The sequence below is a fragment of the Carcharhinus amblyrhynchos genome, chromosome 2 (assembly GCF_965287045.1).
Source record: "Carcharhinus amblyrhynchos chromosome 2, sCarAmb.v2.hapA, whole genome shotgun sequence".
Taxonomy (NCBI): Eukaryota; Metazoa; Chordata; class Chondrichthyes; order Carcharhiniformes; family Carcharhinidae; genus Carcharhinus; species Carcharhinus amblyrhynchos.
In genome coordinates this window covers 117,002,382-117,021,818 of record NC_137325.1, presented here as the reverse complement: position 1 = coordinate 117,021,818, position 19,437 = coordinate 117,002,382, and the positions used below count along the sequence as shown (strand labels likewise).

The 19,437-nt window shown below is 40.8% G+C and overlaps 1 protein-coding gene across 8 annotated transcripts in view; it reads left to right on the top strand.

The window, feature by feature from the left end:
* Nucleotides 1-19,437, top strand: part of mpp7a (MAGUK p55 scaffold protein 7a) — a 467,172-nt gene that overhangs the window by 368,283 nt on the left and 79,452 nt on the right. For all 8 annotated transcript variants that reach the window (XM_080211719.1, XM_080211709.1, XM_080211666.1 and 5 more), the window contains one exon: nucleotides 13,894-14,064. In XM_080211719.1, coding sequence (XP_080067845.1) covers nucleotides 13,894-14,064 — 171 coding nt within the window. The remainder of the gene's footprint in view (nucleotides 1-13,893; nucleotides 14,065-19,437) is intronic.

Here is a 19,437-nt window from a genome sequence, read left to right as displayed (position 1 = left end):
CAATCAGGGCCCCCAGAAGGGCAGGCAGCGGTGGGTGGTGCTCTCTGGGCATGGGCACTCTGGCAATGCCAGCCTATGCCCTCAGCACTGCACAAGTCCAAGGGGCACCTTGGCACCATTGGGCAGTGCCAAGGGGCAGGGCCTATTGTGGCAGGGCCGAGGGGCGATCGGTGGGGCTGTGGGATCCCGCTGCCATGCTACATAGCGATCAGTCTGGGATTAAGGGGGACCAGCGATTGGGGCGGGCTGTGGGGAGGATCTGACCCCGTGATGGGGGGGGTGGGGTTCTGCTGGGGGATGGGGTGGGAAATTGCCACTGCTGGAGGTTGGGGGTGTGGTGGCTGGACATTGGGGCACTCCATGATGCAGAGCAGTCAGGGCTGACGTGGGAATTGTTGTGGAGGCTGCGATTGGGCCTTTGGGGGCACTGGAGGGGCAGCACTGTGGGGGTCCCAGGCTGGCTAGCGATTGAGCTGGCCAGCAAACAAGGGGGGTGTCGGACAGATCGCGGCCACTGCACATGCGCAGAGCTCCAGAACTGTCAGCTCTGCCCTCTTGGGTTTTTAACGAGATTCACGACTGAGACCTCTGCAGTGTACAGAGTGGGGAGATTCGGGTGAGAAGCTGAACTGAGAAAACAGTCAGTACCTAGAACAGTTTTCCCGCCAATTCAGTGCCTTTGGGAGAATTGCAGCTTTAGTTTCAGTTGTGTCTTACTTTTCTTTTTTATTAATTGAAGTTATCTTCAGTACATTTTCTTTTCTGAATCAACAAAAGTCTGCAATAACTTGTGTACTCAGATTTTACACACTAGGTAACTTTTATCCAGAAACCTTCCAACGTCGCAAGTATCTTACGAATAGATTCTTCAAGAGAGCTACTTGCTATTATTAACCTTTCCTTCTGACCACACTGTGGTTTATGGAAATTTGTGGAATTCTTCCAGGTGCACGAGGACGGAATGAATTCTCCCATGGCCCCGCCAGCAGTCACGATGTGGAGATGCCGGCGTTGGACTGGGGTAAACACAGTCAGAAGTCTCACAACACCAGGTTAAAATCCAACAGGTTTATTTGGTGGTAAAACACACAAGCTTTCAGAATTCTGTTCCTTTGTCAGGTGAGTGGAGAGTTCTCTCTCCTTCGTCAGGTGAGTGGAGAGTGAGAGAACTCTCCACTCACCTGACGAAGGAACAGAATTCCGAAAGCTTGTGGGTTTTACTACCAAATAAACCTGTTGGATTTTAACCTGGTGTTGTGAGACTTCTTACTGTGCCCACCAGCAGGTTCAGAGGTGGGGGAAGAACAAAGAACAGTACAGTGCAGTATGGCCCTTCAGTCCATCACATCTGTATTGGCATAGATACCTCTCTAATATTTTCTTGCCTCTATGTGGTCCATATCCCTCTATTCTCTACCTATTCATGTATCTATCCAGATGTCTCTTGAATGTTGGAACAGAATCTGCTTCCACCACCTCCGGCAGCGCGTTCCAGGCATTCACCACCCTCTGTGTGAAAAACATGCCCCTTACATTTTTTAAACTTTCCCCCTCTTACTTTCAGCCTATGCCCCCCAAGTAATTGACCCTTTGACTCTGGGTAAAAAGATTCTTGACCATCCACTCTATCCAAGCCTGTCATAATCTTGTAAATCTTTATCAGGTCTCTCCTCATCCTCTGATGCTTCAATGAAACAACCCATTTGAATTCAGCAAGGGCCCAAAAATCAGCATTTTCAATATGGCGCTCAGACATGATGGTGGGACTCTTGCCATCATGCCTACCCCCAACATAATACAGCATAAAACCCCCAGTGCATGAGTAATGATATGGCCTGGTTTCCCATTGGTCTCCACAGGGGTAACACTCCTCATTTTTGCCCCCACCATGGGACTTGGTACAAGATGGGAGAATTCTGCCAACTTGTAGGATTATTGACTTTTCAGGAATATAAATTAGGATAAAGATAGTAACATTTATGAATTAGCACTTTAAAATATGTACTTAGTCATTTTCAGCTGCATCTGCACTGCTAGTAAAGAACTTGAAAAGAAAGCATTGTAATGATAAGTCTCATGTGATTTATAGTTAGGTTTTTCAATTATTATTTGTGTTATTAGTTGATTTCCATTATCAACATGAGATGACTATGGTGAGAAAAGTATCCATGTATAAATTCTTATAGTTTAATTTATTTTTAATGCATCATCAATCTGCCCGCAATGAGCTTGTTAGGAATTGCCTTGTACAGTTTGAAATTCTGAAGTAAAAGGAAACTGTACTTTTGCTACAACATATTATTTGCTGGAGGGTCCAGGAATCCGCATTATGGAAGTGAATACTTTAGGAACGCTCAGGGTGACCAAGAGGAAATGGAGATCACTGCAGTGGCCTCTATAAAAACAATTCTAGCCATCATGTTCTTGCAGTCCTATCTTTTAAAATCTATCTTTCACAAAACAAACATCTGAATTAATATCAAAGAAATATAGAACAACATGAGCATTATTTAATTTCTAATAGCTTTTGAATTATTTATTGCATTTTGATCACTTTAAGGACAAACAGATAGGAGGAAGAGTGGAACATGCAGATTAACTTGGACCGTATAGCTTGCACTACCTGGCAGCAGGAAATTTTGCAGCAGGAACATTTACACATCTGATTTTAATTAAATGTGCATACCCAATCAAATAGTTATAACTAATCATCCAATTGATTGTATGTTTTGAATGTAATGCAGATGTTGCTAAGCTGTTAGAGTCAATGAACACAAATAAAGAATGTTTTTCATATAGCAATGACTATCCGCCAAGTCTACCTACCCTTCAACATTACAAGTTAATTTCTTTATTTCCCAACTGGAGTGTAATTATTCTGCACGTCTGATTAATGCATTATTTTTGCCAGCTGGTCACACTCAACATTTTTTTTGTTGTAAAGTGTGAAGTCTAATTATCTTTGAAAAGCATGCAGATAATAACAGATCTTCTGTATACTGGAACCAAGAAAATACAACTAAATGGATGGCAGGACACTGAAAGTTTAAGCAATTGTACTTTTCTTTGATGAGAATATATGCATTGTAAGAGAGGCCTACTGTTGCAAACCGATTTCATTAGCTTGAACAACTGATTATAAGTTCCAAAAGTGAACAAGAAAGGCTGTCAAATATCATATGTACTATTAGTTACATTTGTCTAGTTTTGCATTTGTTATACAGATTGAAATAGGAGCATTTGAAATTAACAGGCAGGAGAAGACCAGCTAGTTTATCAAGCCTGCCCCCCACACACGATGACTGGAACATCATAACAAGATTTCCCACAGCCCACTCCCACACCAACCCCAAGCAGCCATTTAATTCCTTGGACGAGCTGAAAAAAATTCAAGGCAGTATGCATCATCACTGCTGAAGACTGCCTTCTTCCCTTTGACCTGTTATTTTCCTCACTGCTGATGAAGGCATCATTATCAAAACATACATTCATAGAAGTACTTCCTAGCTCTTGCAGTGCACAAAGGTTCATGGTGCATGCGTCATTGTTAAAATCACCAGGTCCTTTTCACCCCAAACCCTTGTGCTCACTGAGCTACACTGGCTCTTGTTAAACAACACCTTGATTTTAAGTTCTTTGTCCTTGTTCTCAAATCCTTCCATGGCTTTGCCTTTCCCTATCTTCAGAATCTCCTCCAGCTCCATAACTCCCTGAGATGCCTGGTGGTCATGCCTCCAGCTGCCAAGGCCTTAAGCTCTTAAATTCCTTTCTTTCTTCCTTTAAGATTTTCCTTCAGACGAGGCTTTTCCTTCCGGCGAGACTTTTGATCATCTGCCCTAATATGCCTTATCTAGTTTGGTGTCAAATCTGTAAGACTCCATCCTGAGAAGTATTCTGGGATGTATTTTTTAAAGGATATTATGTTTAATATAATACAAATTATTGCTGCAAAGTATGTATTTCATAAAGGAACTGTTTGTGTTTTTGGGCACTTATAATGATTCCGTCATCTTTTTGAGTGGAAACAAAATAAATATACTGATAACACATGATGCTAATGACTAACACTTGTGTTAGATTTTTATAATGGACTGCAACTGAGGAAGCTGATGTTTAAATTGTAAATCCTAAATATGCAGTGCTTAAAATTTACTAACCAGTGTTCAATTTCTCTGTCTCATTTGCACCTGTTGTGATATTGCGACCTTCCTCTTTATGAACACTTGGTATGTGTTCCTTTTTCCTCAGTTGAGGATCCCACCCCACCAGACCACTGTGGTTGACAAGGCTGTCCTCTGTGTCCATTCCATATCGCATACTTCTCTCATCCCTTCCCCTTCCCCTCCCAGAATCACGATTGGCTTTCCTTTGCCCTCACCTACCACACCGCCCGCCTCCGTGTTCAACAGATCAGTTCTCCACCAAGTTCCCCCTCCTCCTCCATTAAACACATCCCTTTCAGCAAACGGAAAGGACCGTTCCCTCCCCAAAATCCTGTTCCGCTCTCTAATCACCGCAGCAGCCTCACCCCTTCCCAAGGCACTTTTCTGTGCAAGTGCACAATTTTTTTAATTCATTCATGAGATGTGCATAATCATCCCCACCCTTTTCTCCAACTTTGTTCCTGCCATTCGTCACCCTGTCAAAAACAAGCTTTCTAGTAGAGTGAAACTTCAGTGTGCAGATAACAATGCCATCTCCCTCTCTCAGAAGAGAATCTCCAAACTATACTTGACACCTTTGCAGAAGCATTGCAGAAAATTGATCTTGGTCTCAACCTTAAGAAGACTCGTGACCTTTATCAATCCATCCAAGGGCAAGATCCATTCTCTCCCTCCATCAAGATAAATGGAGAAATCCTTCCAAACCTGGAACATTTCCCATATCGATACAGAGATCCAGCATTGAGTGCCATGTTTGGCTGCTTAAGGGTGAGAGTCTTTGATGAGTGCGACATTCCTGCTGACACAAGATTCTTGTGTACAAGGCAGTTATCCTCCCAACTCTTTTATACAGCTCAGAAAGCTGGTCTATGTACAGGTGGCATCTCAGGGCAGAGAGGTCCATCAACACTATCTGAGATGGAATCTCCGCATCAGCTAGGAGGACAGGCATACTGACATGAGCATCCTTGAATGAAACAAGAACATCAGCATGAAGGCCATGATCAGCTGAAGCTACCTCTGCTGGGCCAGCCATGTGCCTAGGATACCAGAGTCCTGACTGCCAAAGCAAATCATCTTCACCCAGCTCAAGGATGGGCCCAAACAAGAAGAGGACAAAGGAAGTGCTTCAAAAACACCCTGAAGGCTTGCCCCAAGAAATACAACAATGACATTAATGCCTTGGAGACCCTTGCTCAGAAAAAACCGACTTGGGAGAACTCCCTGTTTGAAGGGACAAATCCAACGAGAATGCCCAAAGGCAAGAGAAGTTCTGGAAAAGGAATCTGGGAAAGCAGTGGCAGTAGTCTTGAGTCTTAGGACTGAGCCCACCTCCCAGAAACACCTGCTATGTGTGCAGTTGAAGATGCTGCTCTAGGATTGAGTTCATTAGCCTTGCAAGGACCCACAGAACACATGACCAGTGACACAGAGTTCCCTAGGTGGACAGTTATACCCATCAGCAAGTGGTCATCGTATTCAGTTCATAGGTTGGTAAGTGCTTGGAATACCACTATTAATTTGAGTATTCAAGCTCATGTTACATATTTGGGCTCTATTACATCCTGATATCTTACAAAAAAAGGATTCCAAATGCCCGTGAATGCCTCCACTGGCGTGGTCAACTGAGCATGTGAGGCACAATCTTATTGCTCATGCACAACATGCTCCAGCTGCATTGAAGATGGAGAATTTGGTGACAAGCCAAATCTCTGTTCACTGCAATGGGTTGGGAAAATCCTGCTAGCATGAACAGTTGGAAAATTATGGCTGTAATGTGAATTTCCAAGAGATTCTCATATAATGGCGAGCAGTTTATTCAGATTAGTAACAAGGAGTTCCAAATGAAACCTATTCGGAAAAGTTTATTGCAGTAAAGGATGAAAGCATCATACCTTCTTCAGCTGTGCCTTGTCTTCCCAGGGGAGGATAATGTTGACAGCCTTGGGCAGAGAAAACAGCATTTTAAAACATATTTGTTCATGAGATATGGCCACCACTGGCTGGGCCAGTATTTATTTCCCATCCCTAATTGCCTTTGAAAAAGTGGTGTGAGCTGCCCTCTTGAACCACTGCAGTCTTTGTGGTGTCAATACAACTACAGTGCTGTTAGGTCAGGAATTAATTGTGAATCAGTTAATCTTGACATGTAACTGTTCACTGAGGCCGTATTTCTGTACCCAAGAAGATAGAAACTTGATGGGGATCAACAAAGGGTGGATTGCTAATTCTTACTAACTTTTAATTCATACAAAAAGCATCAGATTCAGTTGGCTGCAACTCAGCAGCAGTTTCAATTTTTCAGGCATTTCCATGCTTTAACAGCTATAATTTGTGACAATTTTGTATTTCTAGCCAACCATTTTGATAGTTTAAACCATCATGGAAAATTCCCTTCCCTTTGCTGTAAATTATAATCCTCTTTAGTCGCAAATATTTCAAATGCCACTCTGCTTCATCATGAAAATGAATAGTTGAATTAATAATTACAGTGAAATGATGAGCAAAACCATTGGGAATAAGCTTGTGTTTCGGGCCTTGAATTCATCTGCTCTTGATACTGCTTTTTGGCTCAAGCATACATCAAAAAGTCAAAAAACTGCTTACTTATGAAGTGTATTCATTTTTAAGTTGTGGATAGTAAGATCTATACATCTAACTATTACTGTGGGACAGTGAACAGAATTTGCAAAATTAAAACAGTATTTAATTATAAATAGTTAAACCAATACAAAGACCAACAATAATTGATTGCATTTTTACTATGTGTTAAAAGAATTTGGGAATTCTGCAAAAGATAACTCTCCTCTTGACTCGTCAAAGCTTATCCACCATCTACAAGACACAAATCAGGTGAGTGATGGCGTACCCTTCACTTTCCTGGGTGAGTTCAGCTCCAACAACACTGAAGAAGCTTCTGACTGTACAGAACCAAAAGAAGCATGTGTTTGCACTAGAAAGAGTGCAGAGGAGATTTACCAGGATGTTGTGTGGGCTGGATCATTTCAGCTATGAAGAGCGGCTGCTTATGCTGGGGGTTGTTCTCCCTCGAACAGAGAAGGCTATGAGGGAGGAGTTAATTGAGATGCACAATGTAGATCGAAAGAAACTTTTCCACTTAGTAGAGGGGTCAATAACCAGGGGACATACATTTAAGGTAAGGGGCAGGAGATTTAGAGGGAATTTGAGGAACAAGTTTTTTATCCGGAAAGTGGTTGGAATCTGGAACACACTTTGAAGGAGTGGTAGAGGCAGGAACTCTCATAACATTTAAAAAAACATTTAGTTGAGCACTTGGAGAGCCATAGCATACAAGGCTACGGACCAAGTGCTGGAAAATGGGATTAGAATAGGTAAATGCTTGATGCCTGGCACGGACATGATGGGCCTAAAGGCCTCTTTCTGTGTTGTATGACATTTATGACTCTGACAAAACAGCCTGTTAATTGGCATTTCATCCACCATTTTAGGCACTCAGTTCCTCCACCACAGACTTGCCGTGGCAGCAATGTGTACCATCTACAAGGTGCACTGCAGCAATTCACCAAGGTTACTTCAACAGTACCTTTGAAACCCACAACCTCTACCACTGGAAAGGACAAGGGCAGCAGATGCAAATATACACCGCTACCTGCAAATTCCCCTCCAAGCCTAACCAGTTGTACTGTTAAGAAAGTCCCACAGTACAATTGGTGCACCTACACCACATGGATTGCAGCAGTTTAAGGAGGCAACTCAGCACCACCTTTTCAAGGAATGGGCAATAAAAGCTGGCCTAGCTGACAAAGTCCACATCCCATGAAAGAATTAAAAAAACTTGGTAAACTAACACGCAAAAAAAAATTCCAAATTAATGTTAAGAAGAGAGACTTGTTGCCAAAGCTTCTTGTCGTGCACTCATCAGAATAGAAGTAAAAATAATCAATTTTAAACCATTCCAACAGCCAATATAATATAAAAGGAAGGGATGCTGATTGGTTGGCAAATTAACACAGGCTGTGGCATTTACATTGGGATAACAATCAGGAATTTTAGGCTCTCCAAGCTACCATATAATTCAAAATAAGGGCAAGGCTTATCCCTTTTGTTTGCAGAGTGAACCCCTGCATATAAATGAGCCACATTATGAATTTGACTATTTATCTTAAATTGATCATTGAGTGCAGCTGTTGGAGCAGTCAGAATTGTTCAGCAAGTGCTGACCCATCACAGAATCACACTCTATCAGTGGATGTTTTGGATTTTGCAAATGCATAGTGCGGTCTGTGCTTTGCTATTACAAACAAACGAAGGAACACTGCAAATTCCAGACAGTCATAAGAACTTAAGAAATAGGAGCAGCAGTAGGCCATCTAGCCCTTCGAGCCTGCCCTGCCATTCAATAAGATCATGGCTGATCTGAAGTGGATCAGTTCCACTTTCCTGCTTTCTCCCCATAACCCTTAATTCCCTTGTCTATCAGAAACCTATCTACCCGTGACTTAAATGTATTCAGTGAGGTAGCCTCCACCACTTCAATGGGCAGAGAATTCCAGAGATTCACCACCCTTTGAGTGAAGAAGTTCCTCCTCAACTCCGATCGAAATTGTCCCCCCCTTATTTTGAGGCTGTGCCCTCTCGTCCTGCTATCCTTTCTAAGCGGGAAGAATCTCTACCTCTACCCTATATCCCCTTCATTATCTTTTATGTCTCTATAAGATCCCCCCTCAGCCTTCTAAACTCCAATGAGTACAGACCCAGTCTATTCAATCTCTCTTCATAGGCTAATCCCCTCATCTCTGGTATCAGTCTAGTGAACCTTCTCTGCACTCCCTCCAAGGCCAATATATCCTTCCGCAAGTGTGACGACCAAAACTGCACACAGTACTCCAGTTGCAGCCTCACCAGTACCCTGTACAGTTGCAGCAAGACCTCCCTGCTTTTATATTCTGTCCCCCTTGCTATAAAGGCCAACATTCCATTCGCCTTCTTGATCACCTGCTGCACTTGCAGACTGGGTTTTTGCGATTCGTGCACAAGAACCACCAGGTCCCTCTGCACCATAGCATGCTGCAGCTTTTCGCCTTTTAAATAATAATCCCAGTCCTGATAATAATGACAGTCCTGATAATATTAACAGTCCTGATATAACATGGGAAATGTTGATTTCCTTGTATTTCTGCCTCAAATAAATTTTACTTCACAGAATGATTTGATTAGGCAAAACAAAGGCCAGTATGAAACGTAGGCAGCTGAGTGATTTGAATCTTAAGTCAGTAATATCATCTTTAGTCATCTGTGAAACATGGATGGAGAAAATTTGCCCGAACGAGAATGTATTGAACTAGAAAGTTTGTTTATATTGTCTTTGTTCATTCACTTCCTAGCTTTCTGCATTGTTTTGTAACTAGATAAAATTGTAATGTTACAGTTGTGAGCTGATATAGTGACAGACAAAACAGAGCCCAGTTTATACCCATCAACCGAATTTTGAGCATATGTTGAATATAATCTAAAAACGATCAAGTATATCATACCCTCAGAAGATAAACCCCTTTCCAATTTTTTGTACCATTTCCATTTCCTGTATTCAGAATGGGGTTTCCAAATTAGTATTAATTTGTGTTGTGGATTTATATCCTTGGAGACTTGGATTGAAACTTTCCAGACTTGCTTCACTGGTATCTTTATTGGTTGTCAAATGCAATAGACTCAGTGCCATCTGCCTGAGCCAGATTTAGATCATGAGCTAGAGGTGAAAGTAAATAATTTGAAAAATTCTTAAGCCAGAACATTAGTCTCTTTCTGGTTAATTGAGTTGGTTCATAAATTTGGTGTAATATACCATTCAAGTTTTAATATCTTCCTTCAGATAGTGCTAATTTAAATATCGTTGTGACTAAAATACTGCAATAGAACTTGAGTCTAAAATATATCAACATTTGTAAAATGTTTAAGTTCTTACTAACTCCCATTAATTGTCAATGGGAGGCATCAGCTAATTATGTGTGAGTGGTGAGTACATACATCATTCTTGATTCTTCTGTTGGGTGATGGACCTGAGTTGAAGCTGTAATTCTAAAATAAAGGTATAAATCCTCTTCGGGCTAACATTCTTTCCTTGATCAGATACAGATGTGTCTGACATTTACCATGTATTTCTACTTCTACTTTCCAATAAATTAGATTGAATTTTGCATCACGCATATAACTACTCCTGATTTTTATCAGTTTCTTCAGTCACTACATGTAATCCCTCACTCTCTTTATTCACGACTGAAACCAAATACTTTATTTTTCTATTACGTTTAGTTTTGGAATATTCTAGCAGCAGTTTAAAGTTTAGCACAGATTTTTGTCGTCTTCTTGATTTCTATTTATTTTATTGCTGCCTATATATTTGTGTCATGAAATTAAGTAGGAGATCCTTTCACTTCTGCTTTCTTGTCCATCAATAATTGTTGAATTGCTGAAATTAAATTAAAAGTCCTTAGCTGTGTGGCTTGTTTGAGAGTTCTGCACACAATTTGTAACTTGTGCAGAAAGCTACCTAAATTATCTGCTTTTTGGTTATGTGTCGTATTTAGTCTCGATCAGAACCATGGCCCAGATGTTCAGATCTCCAGATGGCTGGAAGTCCCAATATGCTGACTCCAAGAGAATTGCTTAGGAAGTTTGATCTTTCAGTGAGCAATTTCTCTGCATCCCAGGACCTTCTGAAAAAGCTAAGTTTGAGTTAGAGACTTTTGACAGTTCCAGTTTATTTTCCTGGCTAGTTACCCAAGAAATGTTATTCAAAATCATCCTAATCTAACTCCTGGGTAACTATAGATCTGACATCCAATCACTCACATTGTGCCCAAGCACTACCCCTCCCTCTGACTACCAGACTCACCACCTCCCCCCCACCCCCCCCAACTCCCATCTGAAACATCTGGTCTTCCTGACCACGCTAAACTCCTGAACTGACTATCCCTGACCAGACCTGACTATCCTCCACCACTTGACTATCCCTTTGATCAGATCTGACAGCCTTGACCTGACAACTCTTCCCAACCAAACCTGACTATCCCCTAACCCACCTGCCATCTCACCCAATTACTCACCCAGCTCACCCACCCCACTATTTCTTCCATTCATTAACATTCTCACTGGACATTTAAATTTATCTGGGGGCAACTGGTGCTGCACAAAAGGGGCGAGGCTTCTGCGCTGATTTTCTTTGCTGTTTTCTGTGTGAATTTCAGTGCTGAGGGAGTTCTTCTGCCTCATGGATTGGAAGCCTGGCCCCTCTAAACATTTCCACGCATTTGGTCTAATCAGCTTTGGATGAAGCAGTTTTGACCCATTGGACCCATGTTTCTAAAAGTTTGTTGGAGCAAGTACCCAATGCATTGTGTACATCAAGATGTTGCTTTGCACAATTAAACAGTTTACATTATATATGCAACGAAAATCTGGGAATGCTGCAATATTTGAAGACAGTATGATACTGTTATTCTTTTAGAGAACTCATGTTTCTGGTTGCAGATTAAATAGTTTTTCATTTGGAAAGAAAATTCTGTGCTAATCAATGGAAGGATTATCCACTGCAAAGAATGCCAAATGTTCACAATTGAGCTACCCAGTGTCTGCATTAGATATTCTGGGTCACTGTCATAACAACTCAGTTTGACTGTTTTCACTCTGCCTTAACCATGTGCCTTACCCTGAACATCTAATACAATCTACCATCTCCCCACTTACCAGTACCATGCCCATCAGTGTACATTTGTGCCTTTTCCACATCATGCAGATGTTGGTGTTATTTTGCTGGATAAGTTTTCTTGCTTAGTCTTTGTGTCAAATTTGGAATACGAGCATACGTTCAGAATTCATTCCACTTAGCGTTGTAGACAATAGATTGAAGAAACTTTTCCCTATCAGTGTGGGCTGATTTCCAACTAACACCCATTTGATGAAAAGCGTATATGCGAATTCACTGTGCCACAGTTTCCAATAATTATTTTCTATTACCTAATTTACCAGTACATTATTTATTTTGTTGTGATAAAGTCATCCAGACTTTAGTTGAGTTCCTTTATCTCAATAATATAAAAGCAAAATACTGTGATAACTGTAAATCTCAAATGAAAACAGAAAATTTCAACAGGCTTAGCAGCATTGTGGAAAGAAGAACAGAGTTAACCTTCGGGGTGATTTTACCATCACATTGCGCCCATTTTCAGGCATGACACAATCATAAAGTGGGATGTAAAGCAATTGGCACCGGTTTTCACGACCGGTGCCATTTTACGAGCGCTGGATTTCTGGCGCAGTCAGCCTCCTGCCGGAAATAGGTGAGAGGCAGGTTAATATATTTAAATTTATTTAAAGAAGCATTTACATGTTTTTAGTGAAGTGCTTAATCGTCCGAGTTCACCTGCCTTTATGACCTCATTGAGAAAGGTTCTCGCCATTGAGGAATAGACAAGTTCCCCATGGATGGGGAACAGTTGATTTGGCCTCACTAGTGGAACCAGAGGCCATTGAGGCCCCTCAGGGAGGTCGAGGGCAAAGTGGGCGGTGCCCCTTGGGCAGTGCCGGACTGGCACTTAGGCAGTGCCCACCAGGCACTGCTAGGGGGTAGGGCTATTCGAGGGTGGGGGACAGTGGAGGTGGGGCTAATGGGTGGGGGGGCCCGCTGCCACTCTGCAGCATTCGGTCGGGGAAAGGCAGCGGGTCCACAATTGGTCTGGGTGGCAGGAGGGTCTGGGGGGGTGCTGTATCTTGGGCCACGGACCCCCATAATTGCAGGGGGTGCGGTGGGAAAGCTGCTTCAGGCTGCCTACAGGCGACTGACAGTTCTCTCTTTGTCTGTCAGACCCCGCTACCGCTAATGTGTATGTGCAGCATCAGAAGCCTTACGTGCAATCTATCTTCCTCTGAAGGTTATTGGGCACGTTAAATCCCACCCAGAATGGGTATTGAGGGGCCTAAAAACACACTCAAAAGACCAATCTGAAACACTCCCAGTTTCAAGTCCACCCAGCACTTAGACAAAAAATTCCCACCTTAGAGTCCAATATGACTTCTTAAAAACTTCAAAGCAAGCGGTAGAAATGTGATCGGTTTTATGCAGTGGAAAAGGCTTGGGGGTCAGATGGAGCAAAATAGAAGGTCAGGTATAGGTTAGAGAGCAGGAGTGTTTAAATGACAAAGATATCATGGAATGCCAGACAAAGGGTGTGGTGATATAGTGATATTAAAGTCCAAAACTTTAATCCAGGATAGATGTTAATAGGAGATAAAGGTTAATGCTATGAAAGTAAAATTGCAGAGTGTATTGATAGCAGAAAAAGGATGAGCACTGTCTGAAAGCAAAAACATGAGAATGAGGTACATACTGGCACATGAGGTGGGGGCAGTTGGTTGAGAATTCAAAATGTTCAAGTTAGAGTTAAACTGTGAAGTCAATCTCAATTTGATAATTGCTTATTTTGACTTGACCCATAAAGTTAGTTTACGTATGTATGTATATATACTTATTTTTAAGGTTATGTATCTTTCTACAATCTGTTTACAAAGAGAAAATGTTCCACAAAACATTTTTTTAGCATTCTTTCAAAAGAAAGCATGATCACCCCAGATGGTTTTGATGGATGGTAGAATTGTCATAGATAATGCCAATTTTCTTTCTTTGTTATGGACAATAACTTTTAATTGGGCTTCATACTGATTTAAATTGCTAACAATTCTCAAATCTTTACAGCTGGTCTCAGGAGAAGTTTTCGACTGAGCAGAAAGGACAGAAAGACGAACAAATCCATGTATGAAAGTAAAAGAAGTGAACAGTATGATACAGCAGATGTACCAACATACGAAGAAGTTGTCTCTTACCAACATCAACCTAATGAAAAGTACAGACTGGTAGTTCTTGTTGGTAGGTGTCATTTTCTATGTCCCATTGTGTTTTTGTAGCTAATTCTTTGAACTTGTATTGACCTGTTGAGATAGGTAAATGATTTTATAGGTAAGTGGTTTTATTAACAATTTGTTTTGAGAATGACCATACCAATTATTGTGCGTTTGCATTCAATTTGCTTAATACTTGTCAACAAATCCTAGTACTGTTCTGTCCCAGGGGTGGTATAGTGACACAGTGGCAGGCACCTGGGTTTGATTCCCAGCTTGGGTCATTATCTGTACGGAAGCTGCATGTTCTGTCTGTGTCTGAGTGGGTTTCCTCCAGGTGCTCCGGTTTCCTCCCACAGTCCAGGTTAGATTGATTGACTGTGCTAAATTGACCCTTAGTGTCAGAGGATTGGCTGGGTAAATATGTGGGGTTACGGGAATAGGACCTGGGTGGGATTGTGGCTGGTGCAGATTTGATGGGCCGAATGGTCGTCTTCTGCACTGTAGGAATTCTGTGATTTGGAAGGCTAATAAATACGTTGAAACATAGAAACATAGAAAAGAGAGGCTGGAGTGGGCCATTCGCCCTTCGAACCTGTTCCAGCATTCATTTTGATCATGGCTGATCATTAAATACAATACACTAAATACAATATCAGCCTCTCCACCCCCTCCCCTCCAACCAATCCCTGATTCCTTTAGCCCCAAAAGCTATATCTCTTTTTTTTCTTGAAATCACACAATGTTTCGGCCTCACCTATTTTCAGTGGTAGTGAATTCCACACATTCACCACCCTCTGGGTGCAGAAATTTCTTCTCACCTCAGTCCTAAAAGGTTTACCCCTTATCCTCGAATGATATCTCCTAGTCCTCTTCCTTAAGTTTGACTTATTTCTATTGAAGATCTCTTCTACAATTTTTCTTTCCTATCATTTTCTTCTATAATTTATAAATAAACTTCAATTTTCTTATTTGCTATATATACCTCAATTAAATTATTAAGAATACAGGAAAATGGGAATTTGTTTTGGTGGGTTCTTGGGACATAAGTGACATTGATGAAGGCTATAGTTTTTATCCACCCCCAGCTGTTTTGGAAAGGTGTTTGTGGGCCATCTTAAACTTCATGCTGATGTTCCCATGATGGTATAAAGTAGAAAAATCCAAGATTCTGACTGTTACTGAGCATTATGGCCGTATTTTGAGGAGCACTGATGGTGTTTGATATCATCACTCCCATATAACTAACAGCAACTTCTGGAGACTGCACATGTGCAATTAAAAACATAAATCAAGAAGCTGTTGTCAGTGATTTTTATGCTTCTCCATAGGGTGTGTATTCATGCCTACACAAGTGAAATCAATTATAAATCAGTGAAGTAATGAGAAATTCCTGTGTTCTACTATTTCAAACCCACTGGAAAAGTCATGCCTTGTTAATAAGAAATGAACTATGTTTTTAACTGTGTGCTAAGTCATTATTGAAGAACCTACAGCTGAATGTGTCCAGTCCAACAAAAAGGATGTGCTGTTGCATCTGGTTCTTGGAAATGAGGTGGGCTGAGTAGATTGTGTTAGTGGAGGAACATTTAGGAGACTGTGATCATATTGTAATGTTTAGGATGATGACAGAAAAGGAAGGTAGTCCAAAGTAAAAGTAATTAACTGGGGAAGAACGGACTTCAATGGGGCAAGAACAGAGCTGGGCTGTTTAAATTGGACAGGAAAAACTGTAATTGAACAATAGGCTACCTTTGAAACAAAACTGGTCTAGACACCGTCAAAGTATACTTCCTTAAAAGGGAAAGATAGGAAAAACAAATCCAGAGCTCCCTAGATTAAAAAGGAGATTAAAATTAAGATGAGGAAGAAAATGTGTGTTTATCACAGGTATCAGGTAGAAAACATAGTTCAGAACTGAGAGGAATACAGAAGGCTCAGAGGGAAAGCGAAAAAGAACAGGCAAAGAGGGATTATGGGAAAAGACTGGCTGCCAACAAAAAGGGGAATCCCAAAGTATTCTATAGGTATATAAATTGTAAAAGGATGGTAAAAGGCAAAATAGGGCTGATTAGGGACTTAGTAGGGAATTTACACATTTGGGCAGGGGGCATGGATGAGGTATTAGGTGAATACTTTACATCTGTTTTTGCCAAGGAGATAGATGCTGCCCAGAACATGGTGACAGACAAGGAAGTTCTGTCCCTCGAGGATTCAAAATTAAATACAAAAATTAAAACTTTAAAAATTCAAAATTGAATAGACTGTTAATACTGAAAGTTGACAAGGCATCCAGACTAGATGAAATGCATCCAAGGGTATTGAAGGAAGTGAGAATGGAAATTCCAGGGATACTGGCCATAATCTTCCAGTCTTCTCTAGATTCGGGGGAGGTGCCAGAGGACTGAAGAATTGCAAATGTTGTTCAAAAAAGGTTATAAGAATAGCCCCAGCAATTATAGGCCAGTCAGTTCAACATCAGCAGTGGGCAAGCTTTTAGAAACAATTATTTGCAATCAAATTAGTAATCACATAGGAAGGTGTGGATAGAAAAACAATTTTTTTGCAATGAGTGGTTTGAGTCTGGAATGCACTGCCTGGTAATATGGTGGAGACAAGTTCAATTGAGGTATTCAATAGGGCATTAGATGATGACTTGAATGCAAACCATGGGCCAGGGTACAGAGAAAAGGTGCAGGAATGGCATTATGCCAGGGTGCAATTTGGAGAGCTGGCACAGAGATCAATTGATCTTTGTGGTCACCTTTTAGCACTTGCTGCTGACTGCAAAATCTGGTCCTGTATTTACCCTTCCTGTACTCTGGCTGCAATTTGTAATACCTTTAGCTTATTTCGACAGCACTCCAAGGTATTTCAACCTCCAAAGTTTTCCCTTAACAAAGCCATTCTGGCTTTCCTTAATCAACCTGATTTGTCTATTTGACCATCAATTTTTGACCTGATTTGTTGTTTCTACAAGTTTCCCCACTATTGAAGTTAAACTTTCTTGATATCACATGTAGTGATTCAAATTGGCTGAAGACTGGCATCTTGGGTGATGCTGGGAACTCAGGAGGAAGCTGAGTCATCCACTCACATTTCTATTGAATATGTTTTCAAATACTTTAGCCTTATCTTTTGCACTGATGTGCTGGGCTTCCCCATCATTGAGGATGGGAATATTTGTGGAGCCTTTTCCTCTGGTTAATTGTTTAATTGTCCACCTCCATTCACTACTGGGTGTAGAATACTGCAGAGGTTGCATCTGACCTAACCCTGCAAAATTAGCTTCATTCACCATTCCACATTGGCTTAATAATGCTCCAATTCAAGATTGTCAGGACAGTTGTTTTGAGGGAGTGGCCCCTTGCTGAATTACAACAAATCTCAGCTTTATTAGGCTCTTAAGAATGGTCGTTATTTGAATTTCTTTTGCTTTCTCCTCCAGTACTGCAGAGTTGTTTTGGTGACATCAAACATGAGTGCATCAGCCATGCAGAATCATGCACATGTTGGAATTTAAGACCAATCTGAATAATATGTTGATCAAGAAGTACTGGAGTCAGAAAGGACATGCTAGTGAATGTACAGCAGGCGTACAGACTATTTTTGGCTCAGGACATCTTTAAATTAGTATCATAACTGGCACTAACTGCTTTTCTTCTGGATTCTCTATAGCGCTGCTTTAAAATTTCCCTGAGGATTTTCAGTAATAAATTAATTATGTCGGGTAGGTGTGGGAACAATCCACATGCTACAAGTAAAAGATATGTCTGCCTATGTTACATGTTTTAATAATAGAGAATGGGGAAAAAAGGAGTGTTTATTATAAGATAGCTTCTCTTCTCTTTTAAGTTAAATTTATTTAACAAAGAAAGATGCTGCACTTTTTGATATGCTTTTACAGATGTGTTGCAGGTATATTGTAACAGGTTTTTTTTACTAGGTTTGATAAAATCTAAACAAGCTAAGTTTTGTTCAGTAGTAATATCGTTAAGGTATGGACAAATCATATGCTAGCTGGTAGTGTACGAGGACAAAAAATGCAGACTAACATCACCTTTTTCTTAAAGGCCTAAGAATGTATTGTGAAACAATGCAAAATTTACTGGCAACCATCTTTCCATTGGTAATTTCTTAAGTATTTCCTCCCAACATCTGCTGTGCATCAAGGAAGCCGATTCTGAAGAAGGCTTGAATTCAATTATAGAAAAATCCATCAAAGCATTCTCCCTTTTTTTCTGAAGTCTGGAAGGATGCAGCTCTCTGATAACTCTGTCCAAGTGTGTTTGCGTGCATGCGTGTGCAATGAACATCAAATGTTAGAGGGGAAGGTACAGCCAAGAATGGCAAACCTATGCAACTGTGGAGGATATTTGAAAATTCAGGCGTAGAGGTTCCACTAAGTTGTGCCAGTCTTTCAGTGCAGTTGGCCCAAAATTGTTGTCACCTGCGAAAAAGAAAGGGAAATTTCAAGTGCAGTTACTTTTGGTATGGTAGAGTTTCTGCAATATTTTGTACTAGTTTTGTCAACATCACAATCTCGGCCAGGTTCATGTGTCCTTTCATCGTCTTTTTCAGTAATTTAAGAATTGGAAACTCTCAACTGGTCAATTGACCCTGATGTAAAATGCTTATTTTTTTATGATAAATCCATTTTCAGCTGTGTTCATCAAACCGCAGCAAATTACCACTCATAAGAACATCAAGGATGATTTTTGAGCTAATTTTTTAAAAAGTCCTTTCAAAACATGAGTGGAAAATCGGGCAAATGGGGGAGTGGGAGGACTTGTCAAAAACCGGTACAATTTTGGATGCAATTTTGTGCCCAAAGTGAAAACTTGATCCTTCACTACTTTAGACTGAATTTGTCTTGAGAGTTAGTTATTAAAAAAGGAGAAATTGCAAAAGTCAAAAACACACCCGAACTTTCTGTCTCATCATGATGCAGTCATTATTGGCAGGCATGCCAGAGTGAAGGAGTGCAGTATGGCCAGATTCAGGACAGAAACCATGTAATTCTGTGTCCCAGATAACAATGATAGAGTTGGCTTCCTTGGCGTAAGTAGACTTTTATGAATAAGACTGCAAGGATCTCAACTAGGTGCACACATTTCAAGCCAAGAAGCAGCAAGTCAGTTCATTTTAGGGTTAACAAACTATAATCAGTGGAGTGCCTCAGGATTCAGTGCTAGGGCATCAACTGTTTACAATCTATATTAGTTACTTGGATCAAGGGACTGGGTATGTGGTTGCTAAACTTGCTGATGAGACAAATATAGGAATGCAAGTTGTGGAAAAAGACAGTATCTGTAAAGGGATATAGACAGATTATTGAGTTGGCAAAAACATTGGCAGGTGGAGTATAATGTAGGAAAAACAGAAAAGCAGAATACTATTT